Source organism: Lepisosteus oculatus, chromosome 15, assembly GCF_040954835.1.
Source record: "Lepisosteus oculatus isolate fLepOcu1 chromosome 15, fLepOcu1.hap2, whole genome shotgun sequence".
NCBI lineage: Eukaryota > Metazoa > Chordata > Actinopteri > Semionotiformes > Lepisosteidae > Lepisosteus > Lepisosteus oculatus.
In genome coordinates this window covers 15,955,879-15,967,955 of record NC_090710.1, presented here as the reverse complement: position 1 = coordinate 15,967,955, position 12,077 = coordinate 15,955,879, and the positions used below count along the sequence as shown (strand labels likewise).

At 38.3% G+C, this 12,077-nt stretch overlaps 1 protein-coding gene and 1 long non-coding RNA gene across 2 annotated transcripts in view; one reads left to right on the top strand and one right to left on the bottom strand.

Moving 5' to 3' along the window:
• LOC107079441 (uncharacterized) overlaps nt 1-8,231 on the bottom strand; it is a 32,296-nt gene extending 24,065 nt beyond the window's left edge. The window contains exon 1 of the long non-coding RNA XR_001480392.2: nt 8,148-8,231. This is a non-coding gene — a long non-coding RNA (uncharacterized lncRNA). The remainder of the gene's footprint in view (nt 1-8,147) is intronic.
• pcdh8 (protocadherin 8) lies at nt 4,638-8,854 on the top strand. The gene is made up of 4 exons (XM_006639060.3): nt 4,638-7,125; nt 7,233-7,318; nt 7,581-7,714; nt 8,008-8,854. The coding sequence occupies exons 1-4, from the start codon at nt 4,753-4,755 to the stop codon at nt 8,343-8,345; spliced, it is 2,931 nt and encodes a 976-aa protein (XP_006639123.2). The 5' UTR covers nt 4,638-4,752; the 3' UTR covers nt 8,346-8,854.
• Nucleotides 8,855-12,077: the final 3,223 nt, after the last annotated feature.

The window sequence follows — 12,077 nt, the reverse complement described above, 5'->3', positions numbered from 1 at the left end:
GAAGGCAGAAGTGAATGATTTCCTAACCAATACTGAGGTCACAATTGATTTCAGACCTCACTGTATCATAGGCCAAATCCTTTGATGAGACAAGGGTTGAACAGGCACCACAGTAGAAAACATTGGCCAAAAAAACAGTGTAGATGACTATGAGGAGAGAAACAATAGGAAGGATGTTAGACTAATGAGTCAAGAATAAGGCTCCTGTTTGTTGTTGGGTGAAGCTTTGGAGTGTTTTGCTGTTGTGCAGACATGTCACATAGTTCACACAGGGAGGCAGCTTTGGATAAAGGGCCTGTTATTGAACATGATAATACAGACCCTCAAGATTCTGTCATAAAAATGTCCATTATTTATGGCTGGAAAAAGAACACAGCTATTTCAGCTAACACTGTGGTTTTCCAAATCACCAGACCTGAACCCTGTTAAAATGTTAAAGAACCACATTGAATAGAGAGTGAAAAGAAGATTGCAAACAGTATATTTTCTAGACTGGTGACCAGGAATCCTTAACTAAAAATAGACAAATAAATAACTAAATCCTTGTGGCAGAATGCCTAGAGAAAGTGCAGCTATGATTGGAGAAAAGGTGGGCAATTTAAGGATAAAATGTCAAATTAATGACAGAATTGTTTATATCCACTGGATATTTTATCCAGGTGACCTTATAAGTTTGCTATCCACTGTACATGTATGAAACCACATGACTTTTTTTGGCAATAAATCAAAATTGTTTTATATATTGTTGCTTTAAGGAGCTTAAGTTTCCTCTTACAAAAGAAGATAAGCTCTATCCCCATGAGCTTCTTAGCAACAAACAATTCATTTGGTCTGATTGTTTGAAATTATCCGACAAACCGCCACACATTAAGAGTACAATCCAGGATTAAGGTAACTGTCAGCATGGAAAACCAGCTGAACAAAGTACAGTTACAAAACTGCAATATATACACTCTGTAAATGTAAATGTCACTAATGTTCACCAGATTTTTGCACAACAGTTCAAAATTGTGATTGTGCTGTTAACATATTCAGGACTAAAACATGGTTTCGGTGTGTTTCTGTCAAAGTGGCTTAAGTGTTGTCTCAGCACCCAGGAGACCCAGCCAAGCTGCTTTAATCTTCATAGTAAATCTATCAAATACTCTTAATCATTAGGCTACTAGGTTAGATTTTTAGGCCTTTTAACTCCAGCAAATCCTTCCTGACAGCTAAAATGCTAACTTTTAAATGGATATTGAGTACTGTGTATCATATGCACTTAAAAGATTTGAAAAAATTAAAGATACATATAGAATCATTTTATTATTATTATTAATAATAATCATTATCATCATCGTCATCATATTTTTATCTTCAACTTATCTTTGCACTGTTCTGTTAACAGAGTAATTTTCTCTCATTTTTTTAAATTACACAGAACAGCCAGATCACAAAATCCCTATTCTCCTCTAATTTCACTGATGCAATTCTTTGTATTGTACTATGTGAGAGACAGCATGAAGCAGCTATAGGTCAATGGACTTAGAACCTTTCAGCCTTATGTTAGTACCTTAGTAACATATGCTAGAATAGGTAACAGGTTGGAGTCCGTGCACTGGAGCGACTCATGTAACAGAAGGTTTCTTCAAACAATATAAAATCAATTTCTGAATAATGAAACCTCTTGGGGATTTAAAGTTTTAGCAATGTGCTCATAAAAACTCTGAACTTTGGAAATTAAACTCTGTATATTCTTAGCCTTGATCCTTGATTAACTGCCCCCCCCCATCAAACTTCTAAAATATCTATAATATATTTTAGAATATAATAAAATATGAATAATACTAATATATTTTAAAATATAAGATATTTGGAGGTGCTTAAAATGTAATGTAAACAAACTGAATAGTTTTAAATATAGGTTACAGCTCATATGATCTGTACCCATTGAAAATGAAAATGTCTCAATCAGAGGCCTGAAAGTTGTGTTTATGTTGTCTTTTTTCTTAATGATGATCACTTGCAACACAAAATGAGTCATTAAAAATCTTCCCCAGAAGATTACCATTAAATGCCTCAGTGAAAAGCAGCTGTTTTTTTTCCAGATCAGTGCACCAAGTACTGAATATTGACAGAGTGTACTTTTGTGTGATTTTCTTGTTTTTGGAATTTTAGTCTAATGGTGATATAGAACCAGAATCCAGTCCTATATAATGCTGCCTATCTAGGTGTTTCTGGAATTTGAGTTACAAAATTGTAGTAAAATGTATACCATTTGTAGTAAAACAACCTGGGGAAGACAATCCGGTGGTTGGTTTGCCCTTTCTTCACACAACATGTGTGATTGGATCTAGGAAAAACGTTCAAAGTATTTTCCAACTTAAGATAAGATCACTTTATTGGCCATATTCAGTTTCTTGCACTAGGAATTTGTCTTTTCGCATACCCCAGCTTGCTCTCCATGAGGCACACAGAAAGGGAGAAAAGCTTGGGGTCAGAGCACAGGTTCTATAAAACAGAGAACAAAATGAAAACATGGCACTGCTGCATAATCTATACAAACATATCCATACTGCATACTTCGTTATCTTGAAGGAGATTGCCACATATACCATTAAAATTGAAATATCTGCTAAATTTTTAATGGAACAACTGTATTAAAACTCTAGCCATCTTTCTATTATTTGTATAGGTGAAGTACAGTATGTTATTGTTCTTTTCTAGTCTTTTTTCTTATTATAGATTATTTGTAAGAAGGAAAAGAGGACAAATGTTTTCATTTCTGCAAGTGTTACAACCTCTTTATGTGGATTGGTGTTTTTTCAGATGGTGTGTCAGACACCTTTACCAGCCTGTCTGTTCAGATCGCCTAGTTAGAACAAAGTATGCGCACATCTTCTACTGTTATATATTGGAAGTTAGCACGTACTTTCTAAAAAGGTAACACCTCCGTCTCAATTACCCTTCTTCAGTACCAGATGAGTTCCACGTATCACTGAAAATCCACAATTAAAGTAGTCTATATTTAAGGCGTAAAATGGAATCATTGTAAATCAACGCTTTGAAGAAGCGAGAATATTAAGTTTGTTTTACAAAGAGGACAAGTTGGCGTAACACAGCATTTATTTTTAAATATTGTAAATATTTGCAAAGGTTCAAGTAAATGGTTATTTAGCGCTGAAGTGTAAAAAAACAACGTTTAACGTTTGAATTTCTCTGCAACTCGCACACTGACGCAGATTCCCTCCAAAAGAATTGTGTGATTGCATTCTGATGTAACAGCATAGGCCAAAAACATTTTTAGACTTATGAAAATAGACAAATTAAACATATGCAAATATATGGTATGAAACAGATCACTTTTTTTGTTGACTGAGATTATTTGTTCGCACAAACTACTGTGAAGCCCCGAGTCAAACTTGGACATAAACCCGATGGCGCACTAATGAACAAGAATACTTGTTTTCCCGTTGCATTGTAGCACATCCTAGAATACCCTATCACTTTCATGACAACTAAGCATATAAGCTAGGTATTTATACTAACAGTTCAACACATTAAGGGTTTAAATCAATGCGATTTGCTCTAACACGGGTTTTTGGCAGATGGCAGGTCTGTATCCGCATCCTCCTCCAGTCTAGGCACAATGCCGACGTTCTGGAATCTATAAACGCCTGCTGCTCCACCAATAAAGCAGAAACGCCTCTCGCAAATCGCAGTTTAAAAAAGCTTATTTAAAATGTATCCTCTGAATTTTAATTACCCTCTCAAAACCAGGATTTCTTCTATTCTAATATTCATTTCTTAAAAATGAGTAACGCTCAGATATTCCAATGTTCGCCTAGCGAGGGTAAACTATCTCAAAGACAGTATGTTACAGGTACACTTTTACTGCTACCAGGCAAATAGGTCAACAACACCACCATACCCACCACCAACGATAATGATAATCATAATAACTATAAAATGATTATGATGCTGACAGACGCACCAGTAGTTCCATAAAACTTTAAGCACTTCCTCTGAAGCTTTTACGTGCGACACCTTTCCTAACGCCTAACTCGTGATTTCCATCCCATGGCTAAACGTTTGTATTACTCGTGCAAAGACACTGTTACCAACAAACAGGATCCAGGCTCCTTAATCTTTAAATCAGATTTAAAGCGCAGCCAAAACGGTCATTATTTAACTAACAACCAATCAATGTGTTGTTTTGTTGCTTGTACTTAAGGTATTTAAGTCGCTGAGCATATTTGCTTAAATCATTGCTTATTTCAGTTTAATTAATAAGAAAGCGAGTTAAATATGTACTTTGCAGAATAGCACTGACAGCATTCGTTGAATAATACATCTAGTTTTGACGCCATTCCTCAAGCATGACGAACTTCGTCATGTAAATCTTTACATTTTAGTTGTGTCGGGGGTCTAAGCGAGGGTACCAATATCAAAACATCTCCAAATGTTCTACATTTTGAAGCCTTTTGTATGAAACAAAAGTTGGGTGACAGAACCAAAGGGCAAACCATTTGTAACCCAGAAATTTCAGACGGGATCATCTCCATTTGTGTCACCAAGCGCAGGTCATTGGTCAGTGTCCCAGCTCATTTGCATAGGGCTGGTCATATATCCCATCCATTGGGCCAGCTGCAGCACAACCGAAGACAGCGGTGAAGGGCTCGCATGGCAGTGACAGCTTGAGATTAGAGTCATTGTCCAGTGACGAGGGGATTTAAACATTATTAAATCGCGTTTTTTTTTCCTGTAACAGAGATGAGTCACAGAAAGTTAAACCTAGGAGGGTCCTCCATTGTCCTCCTTGCTTTGCTGTGTATTGCGCAAAGCAAAACCGTGAAATATTTTACTTATGAAGAAGACGCTCCAGGGACAGAGATTGGCAACCTGTCTCGGGATTTGAAGATCGATCCAGCGGAGGACCCCCAGACGAGCTTTCGCTTCATGCAGAAAGCCGGCTCCTCGTTCATTCGAATGAGAGAGATTGACGGGCTCTTAACCACTGGAGAGAGGATCGACAGGGAGAAGCTCTGCGGTCAGTCCCCACGGTGTCTCATAACCTTCGACATCATCTCTTTTTCCAAGGAAAAGTTTCAGCTCATTCACGTGGAGATTGAGGTGAAAGACATCAATGACAACTCGCCGCAATTCCCGCACAACGAAACGTACATTGACATTTCGGAGAGCGCCGCAGTGGGGACGAGATTTCCACTGGACATAGCGGTCGACCAGGATGTGGGTCCGAATTACATTCAGAGCTATCATATCACATTCAACAGTCACTTTGGCATTGAGGTGCATAGCAGGGAGGACGGAGTTAAATTTGCGGAGCTTGTGCTGCTGAAAGAGCTGGACAGGGAAACAGAAGACTCCTACACCCTCAAGGTGTCGGCTGTGGATGGAGGGAATCCGCCAGTTTCAGGGTTAGTGACTGTTCAGATCAAAGTGCTTGATTTCAATGACAACAGTCCTGTCTTCGAGCACAGTAAACTCAAAGTAGAACTGTATGAGGATGCGCCCGTGGGTTACCTTCTGTTAAAGCTGAACGCCTTTGATCCCGACGAAGGTAAAAACGGGGAAGTTGTCTATGGGTTCGTAGACGAATTATCTTATGAGATCAAACAGGTTTTTCAAATAGACCCCGCTTCTGGACACATCACACTAAGAGAACAAGTTGATTACGAGAAGAAGACAACGTATGAGCTTAATATCCAGGCTTACGATCTAGGGCTTAATTCTGTCCCTTCTACCTGCAAGGTTATTGTGGAAGTTGTAGATGTAAACGACAACGCACCTGAGATACGTATCAAACCGATGACTTCCATGAACGACGGGATCGCGTACATAACGGAAGCCGCTGCTGAGGACAGTTTTGTTGCGCTGGTCAGCACCTCTGACAGGGATTCCGGTGCTAACGGGTACGTGCAGTGCAGCTTGCAAGGTCACTGGCACTTCCGACTGCAGCAGGCCTACGGCGACACCTTCATGATCGTGACGACCGCGGCTTTAGATCGAGAGAAGACAGCAGAATACAACCTGACCGTGATAGCCGAAGATCTGGGGTCTCCTCCGTTCAAAACCATAAAGCAGTACACTATAAGAGTAGGTGATGAAAATGACAACGCTCCCCTTTTCGGCAAACCTGTGTATGAAGTTTCGGTGAAGGAGAACAACGCCCCGGGTTCATACATAACAACTGTAGTGGCCCGCGATCTTGATTTGGGACACAATGGCCAAGTCACTTACAAACTCATTGATGGAGATGTATTGCTGGGATCTCCCTTATCTACGTTTGTTTCTCTTGACCCGGTATCGGGCGCCTTGTATGCTGTAAGGTCTTTTAACTACGAATTAATTAAGCAAATTGAAGTGACAATTCAAGCTAGCGATGGTGGGTTTCCACAACTAACAAATACGGCGTTAATCAGAGTTAAAATAGAGGACCAAAATGACAATGCACCTCTTATTGTTCATCCCATTTTGCAAAACAGCTCTGCAGACGTGCCAATACCGTATAATGCTCCGTCTAGCTACCTTGCTGTCCAAATCAAGGCAAGAGATTCGGATGAAGGTGTTAACGGTGAGGTGTCTTACAGAATTTTAGAAGATCCGCAAATGCTTTTTTCTATCAATAAGCAAACAGGTGAAATTTATTTAAAAAACGCTCTAACATTTGTTTGTGGAGACATGCTCAAAGTAAAGATTGCAGTAAACGACAACGGACGACCCTCTTTGTCATCCACTGCTACAGTACGCTTCTTTGTTACAGAAATGCCTCTTTCAAATGATCAAGTAGTGCTTATGCTGCCCTCAAGTGTTGACACACATTCTGAGATGGACGTCTCACTCATCGTTATAATCATGCTAGGCGGCGGTTGTGCTGTATTGCTGATCGCTATTATAAGTGTCGCCGTTTCTTGCAAAATTAACAGTAGAGGAAGAAATTATGCAGCCAAAAAGGACTCTAGCCACAGAATATTTGAAAGAAACCCACTCTCAATGCATAGTCCACATGGCTCATCTATATTCATTGGATCACGAGTTATCGCCAGCGATCAAGTTGCATCCTCACGGGACGGGGATGTCTCTAGCTGCCTGTACGAGGAGGGAAGCGAGGATTCGGAAACTAGGGTAAGTATTGTCAACAACAACAACAACAACAACAACAACAATAATAATAATAATAATAATAATAATAATAATAAATTCTGACCTGTGTATTTATATTTATCTTTCAGGTTTTCCTACCCAACCGTACCTTCAGTCCAAAACATTTCGAGCCCACCACCCTATGGCATGATGAAAAGTTCAGTTTACAATTGAGGTAAGTTTCATAACTGCACAGATGTGCCAAAAAGCCATTAAAAGTGACTCCAATAAAAAGTAACAAAAAAAAAAAAGAAACAAAGAACGAACCCATAAAATGCACTTTTTTCTTATTACAAAAAAATATTTGAAAATCTGTTGTGGCAACAGTTTAACAGTTGTCTGCCAGAGCAGTAATGTAACTAGCGGGAATCTAAAGTAGGCCTATTTATCTCCACAATGGAGACAGACACTAATTATTCATTTATTTGTATTTGAAGTGGTATTGGGAACACAGATCAGCTGAGCGTAAAGGACAGCGGTAAAGGTGACAGCGACTTCAATGACAGTGATTCAGACATCAGCGGAGAAGGATCGAAGAAATTCCCCAGCACCTTTAATCCGCGGCCCAATGGTAAGGTTCAAAATCCCCGTTTTAACGCAAAAATCCGAGACACAACATTTTCTAGTTTAGCATCTTCTAAATCTTGTTCCATCCAGTCAAACTTTCTAACACAAATTTGAGAGCACGTACATTTGTTCCAGTTCATCGACACTGAAAATCATTTAGAGATACAGTTAATAAACGTGCATCTGTTAAAATATTTAAACAATCTACATGGTTCTTTGAACTGTTGTATAACAACCACTGTGGAGGTTGCTCATATCAACAACATCAAAAACAATATACATTGTGTTCTGTTTCAGGTACAACTCAACCTCCGATCAGCAGAAGTGCGGATTCTGGAGAGAGATACTGTGTGATCCCGACTCACGCAAACCTATCTTGTAGGAATGGGTACACAATTTCATTTTCTCAAGCACCCGCATACAATCAGCAGCCTTACCCCAGTTCCTGGAGAGACTCGTGCTATCGTACAAACATCCCCAAAACGAAAGGCTTGTTGCAGGCTATCCCCAGGACAGGAACGCTTCCCGCTCAGTTCTGTCACCATGGAGCAGTCACCCGCACAGCCGACATCGAGAAAGTGAACGATTGCCTTTCCGCACCGACACCTTTGTCTGAGGTTGCGACTTCATTTTAAGTAAGTGACGTTTTGGCTGCAGAAGAAAACCCCAACAACCTGACCTGAAAGTGAAAAACGGAAGCCAAACACTTTTCAGAACTAAGGACAAAGTAATAGGAAACGAAACCACATATTGCACCCTAAATCAGAAGTGTTTAACTTTTGTTTTTTCTTTGTTTCTCCCTTCAAAAAGTTTTTGAAGGAGGAGGAGGCACAGTGTTAAAATGACTGGATGTTAGGGGGAATCCGACTGAAAAGGCCCGCTTTTTATAATATATACTGAGTCGGTCTTTCACTGTTAGAAAAGTGTTTGCGTGTACCTCACAATCTCAAGCACTTCTCTGAATCATGTAGGTAGGCAGGTAAAAGTAATCTACTCTTGGAGGCTGTCCCTGAACTATGTGTTTCCTCTGTCTTGAGACTGTATATAAGTGTACAATATAGAGTCCTAACCGGTATTTATAACGTTTGACGTTGAAAATGTTTGTTTCACCGGCGAATTACGCTATGCAAAACAGTATGTAAATATTTGCACTGTATAACTGTTGTAAATAAAAACTTATCTATAATTTCTATTGGTTTTCTTGTCTTTCCATTTGAAAGTTACTCTGCTTTAAGAGTGTTTATAAAATAATAATGTATTGGTATCTTTTAGATTGTGTGCATCATAAAAAATCAAGAATACTAAAATAACCAAAGCACATTCACTTCACACACACTCTTTAATCTTTATGTACAGACTGCGATTAATTTTCAGGATAGGAGTTATGTATGGGAAGATAAAAAGAAGAACTACAATCACGTTTCAAACTATAATTCCCTCAGTGTGAGACTACTATAGTTTTATGAAAAGTTATTTTTCTTTCTGGTTCTCCCATGGGGTTTAATCAGTACTTTCAACATCCATTTCTTTTTCAAAGAAAACGGCTGGGTTATCCTTTACACAGCTAACAAAGCATATTATTAATAACCCAGGGAAGTATTTGATCGACCAACGAAATACCTAATATACGAAAAAGAAGTGAAAATTACAGGAACAACAACATTTTATAGGAGATAAACGGGCAGACACAAACATCTGTTTGTTTACTTTGATCTGTTAAAATCTCACTATATTATAATGTTCTTTAAAGTCAATGCAGAACGAATTCATTGTCTCAAACAATTGCTAAAACTGTACTCTTGTAGTTACTCAAGTAACTAAAAAGTACACCTTTATTCTTAATTTAATTTTTTATAAATATTAAATAATAACAATTAATTATTGCAAATATTTTTCTCAATTTCAAAGTAAAACAAGTGAAGAATGGGGAATTTTATAACAGCACCTCTACATCTTTTCGCCTCTGTTTGCAGTTGTCTAAAAGACAGTTTTGAGTTGCCTGGTAAGTATACTTTCATGAACCTGGGTCTATTAGTTTAATAATTACTGCCTGTGACATCACATCCACTTGTCTTTTTCCAAGGTGCTAACCAGTGCTATTCCAAGACTAAAAAAAAAAGAAAAATGATTGGAATATGTAGGGAATATTGTGAGTGTACATAGGCTCTATATGGATTGGTACCCCAGTGTAGAGGTTAGCATAGCTGCCTCACAGCCCTGGAGACCCGAGTTCAATTCCAGACTTGGTGTGCTATCAGCATGGAGTTGATATGTTCTACCGGTGTTCGTGTGGGTTTCCTCCAGGTGCTCTGGTTTCCTCCCACAGTCCAAAGATTTACGGGTAGGTTAAGTGGCTCCTGGGAAAAATTGGGGATTATTGAGCATTCCAATTACACCAGTAGCAATATCCACAAAGAACAGCACCCACGTAAGTACTACTGTACATGAATGAAATTCTCTAATTCATGACCAGAAAAGAAAATGCAGATACATTCTGTGCTTAAGGGAATTTCCTACATTGAGAGGCTGAAGGAACTGAACCTCTTTAGTCCCGAACTGAGAAGATTACAAGGAGACCTGATACAAGAGTTCAAAACCCTTAAGGGACTGACAAAGTCAGCCCAGGGGATCTCTTCAGAATGAAGAGTGAAACTAATCAGAGGGCACAAGTAGAAACTATGCAGAACTGCATTTAAAACTGAGAAAAGGAGGCACTTCTTTACACAACGGCTTGTGGGAAGATGGAACTAGCTATATTTTTGAGGGTGAAACCCTGGTTGCTTCCAAGAAGTGGCTGGATCCTTGGATCACTTAGGCCAAATGACATTCTTTCATTACCTCTCTAAATCTTTTCTTATGCACTAACATTTACTTCTACTGCTAACAGTGATTTGTACTGCTAACAAGCCAAGATCAACCAAATGACTGAAAATTCAGCCTTTTTTTTTGCTTCTCGTTCTGATGGCATATGATAATTTTGAAGAAAACCTCAATTCATGTGAAAATTCCCAAATTAATCTTAAATATATCACTCATGCATTAACCATGTGTCTTGTGTCATCACCTATTACTGTTCCAGAATTCACCTATTATTGTTACTGTTCTAGAAAAAGCCTGTTCTATTTTTTCTCAAATAAGTAATTAAGAATTACAATGATCAAATTTATTATTTGATAAAATTGTAGCTCCCTCTAGTGTTACATATATTATATACAGTATAAGGGAATACTCATCCTAACATGTTTAGAAAGAAACAACACCAGCAGTGCGATTTAGACTCCGTATAAAATAACGTTAGCAAAGGAAATCCAACACAGCGTCTATACATGTATCACAGCAGGAATTTCAAAGAGGATACTCTGCACTGCTCTTTAAATCTGCAGGATGTTATTTAATCGATTTCTGACTGCTGATTAAAGACATGTAATTGCCTGTTGTTAATAGAAACTGAAATGTTTGAAACTCTTCCATGATGTAAGCTACGGGTGTTGAGTTATGAAGATGATTTTGTTGCTGAGAAAGATGCAGAGAGATTGTGTTTTACGCTTAATTCGCACTGAGTCCCGATACCGGTAAAAGTTTTAGTGAATACGAGCCCTATCTCTTTAGCATCTGTACGTTTTTGATAACGGAAGACCAAAGACCATTCCTCATTACTAGTATTGCCTCCTATTGCTGAAGCGCTTCTTTTCCAACGGTTCTGTTGAAGACACAGATCTCATTTACTGGGTTAAAACATATAAGAATGTCTAATCTTGAAACCTGTACAAAGCACGGCATTTTAATACACTTACGCCCTCTTCTGGTTGATGCGTGAAATAGTCACATCAGTTTTCAGTTTTTCTCCCACTGTTCTGACCCAAAGGCTGCGAAGAAGCAATAATATTTTGCAGACACGGCCCGTTGAACTTGAATTGCGAACTTTACATGTCATTTTGGGCTTCTCATACTATAAAAAGATGGATTTAGCACCATTATTGGACTCAATCCAGTGGCCTACTTCAAAATCAACAGTGAAACAGCAACTAGGGGACATAAATGGATAGCCATATGAGTAATGCTATTTTAATATGACACTGATATATGACTTTATTTGTGAGGAAGGACATACTGAACAGTATATAGTACAAAAAAGTAGCAAAATGGGGACTTTACATTAAACATCAAACATATTAATAATTAATAAGTTATAAATACAAATATTAACAAAAAGACTTTCATGATTCAGCAAACAAGGGGCAGAATTATTTACAGAGACAACCAGACTGAACAAAAAAGAGTTCACTACATTGCTAATCACATAATGAATTGTTTACAATATCAACCCACAAAAAGTAACTGAAAATAAGTGCACCAATGTGCAGCAT

Excerpts from the sequence above, each read along its gene's own strand:
- pcdh8 (XM_006639060.3), top strand. The coding sequence starts at position 4,753 with ATGAGTCACAGAAAGTTAAACCTAGGAGGGTCCTCCATTGTCCTCCTT. Across the intron at positions 7,319-7,580 it reads AAGTTCAGTTTACAATTGAG|TGGTATTGGGAACACAGATC; the intron begins GTAAGTTTCATA and ends TTGTATTTGAAG. Across the intron at positions 7,715-8,007 it reads CTTTAATCCGCGGCCCAATG|GTACAACTCAACCTCCGATC; the intron begins GTAAGGTTCAAA and ends GTTCTGTTTCAG.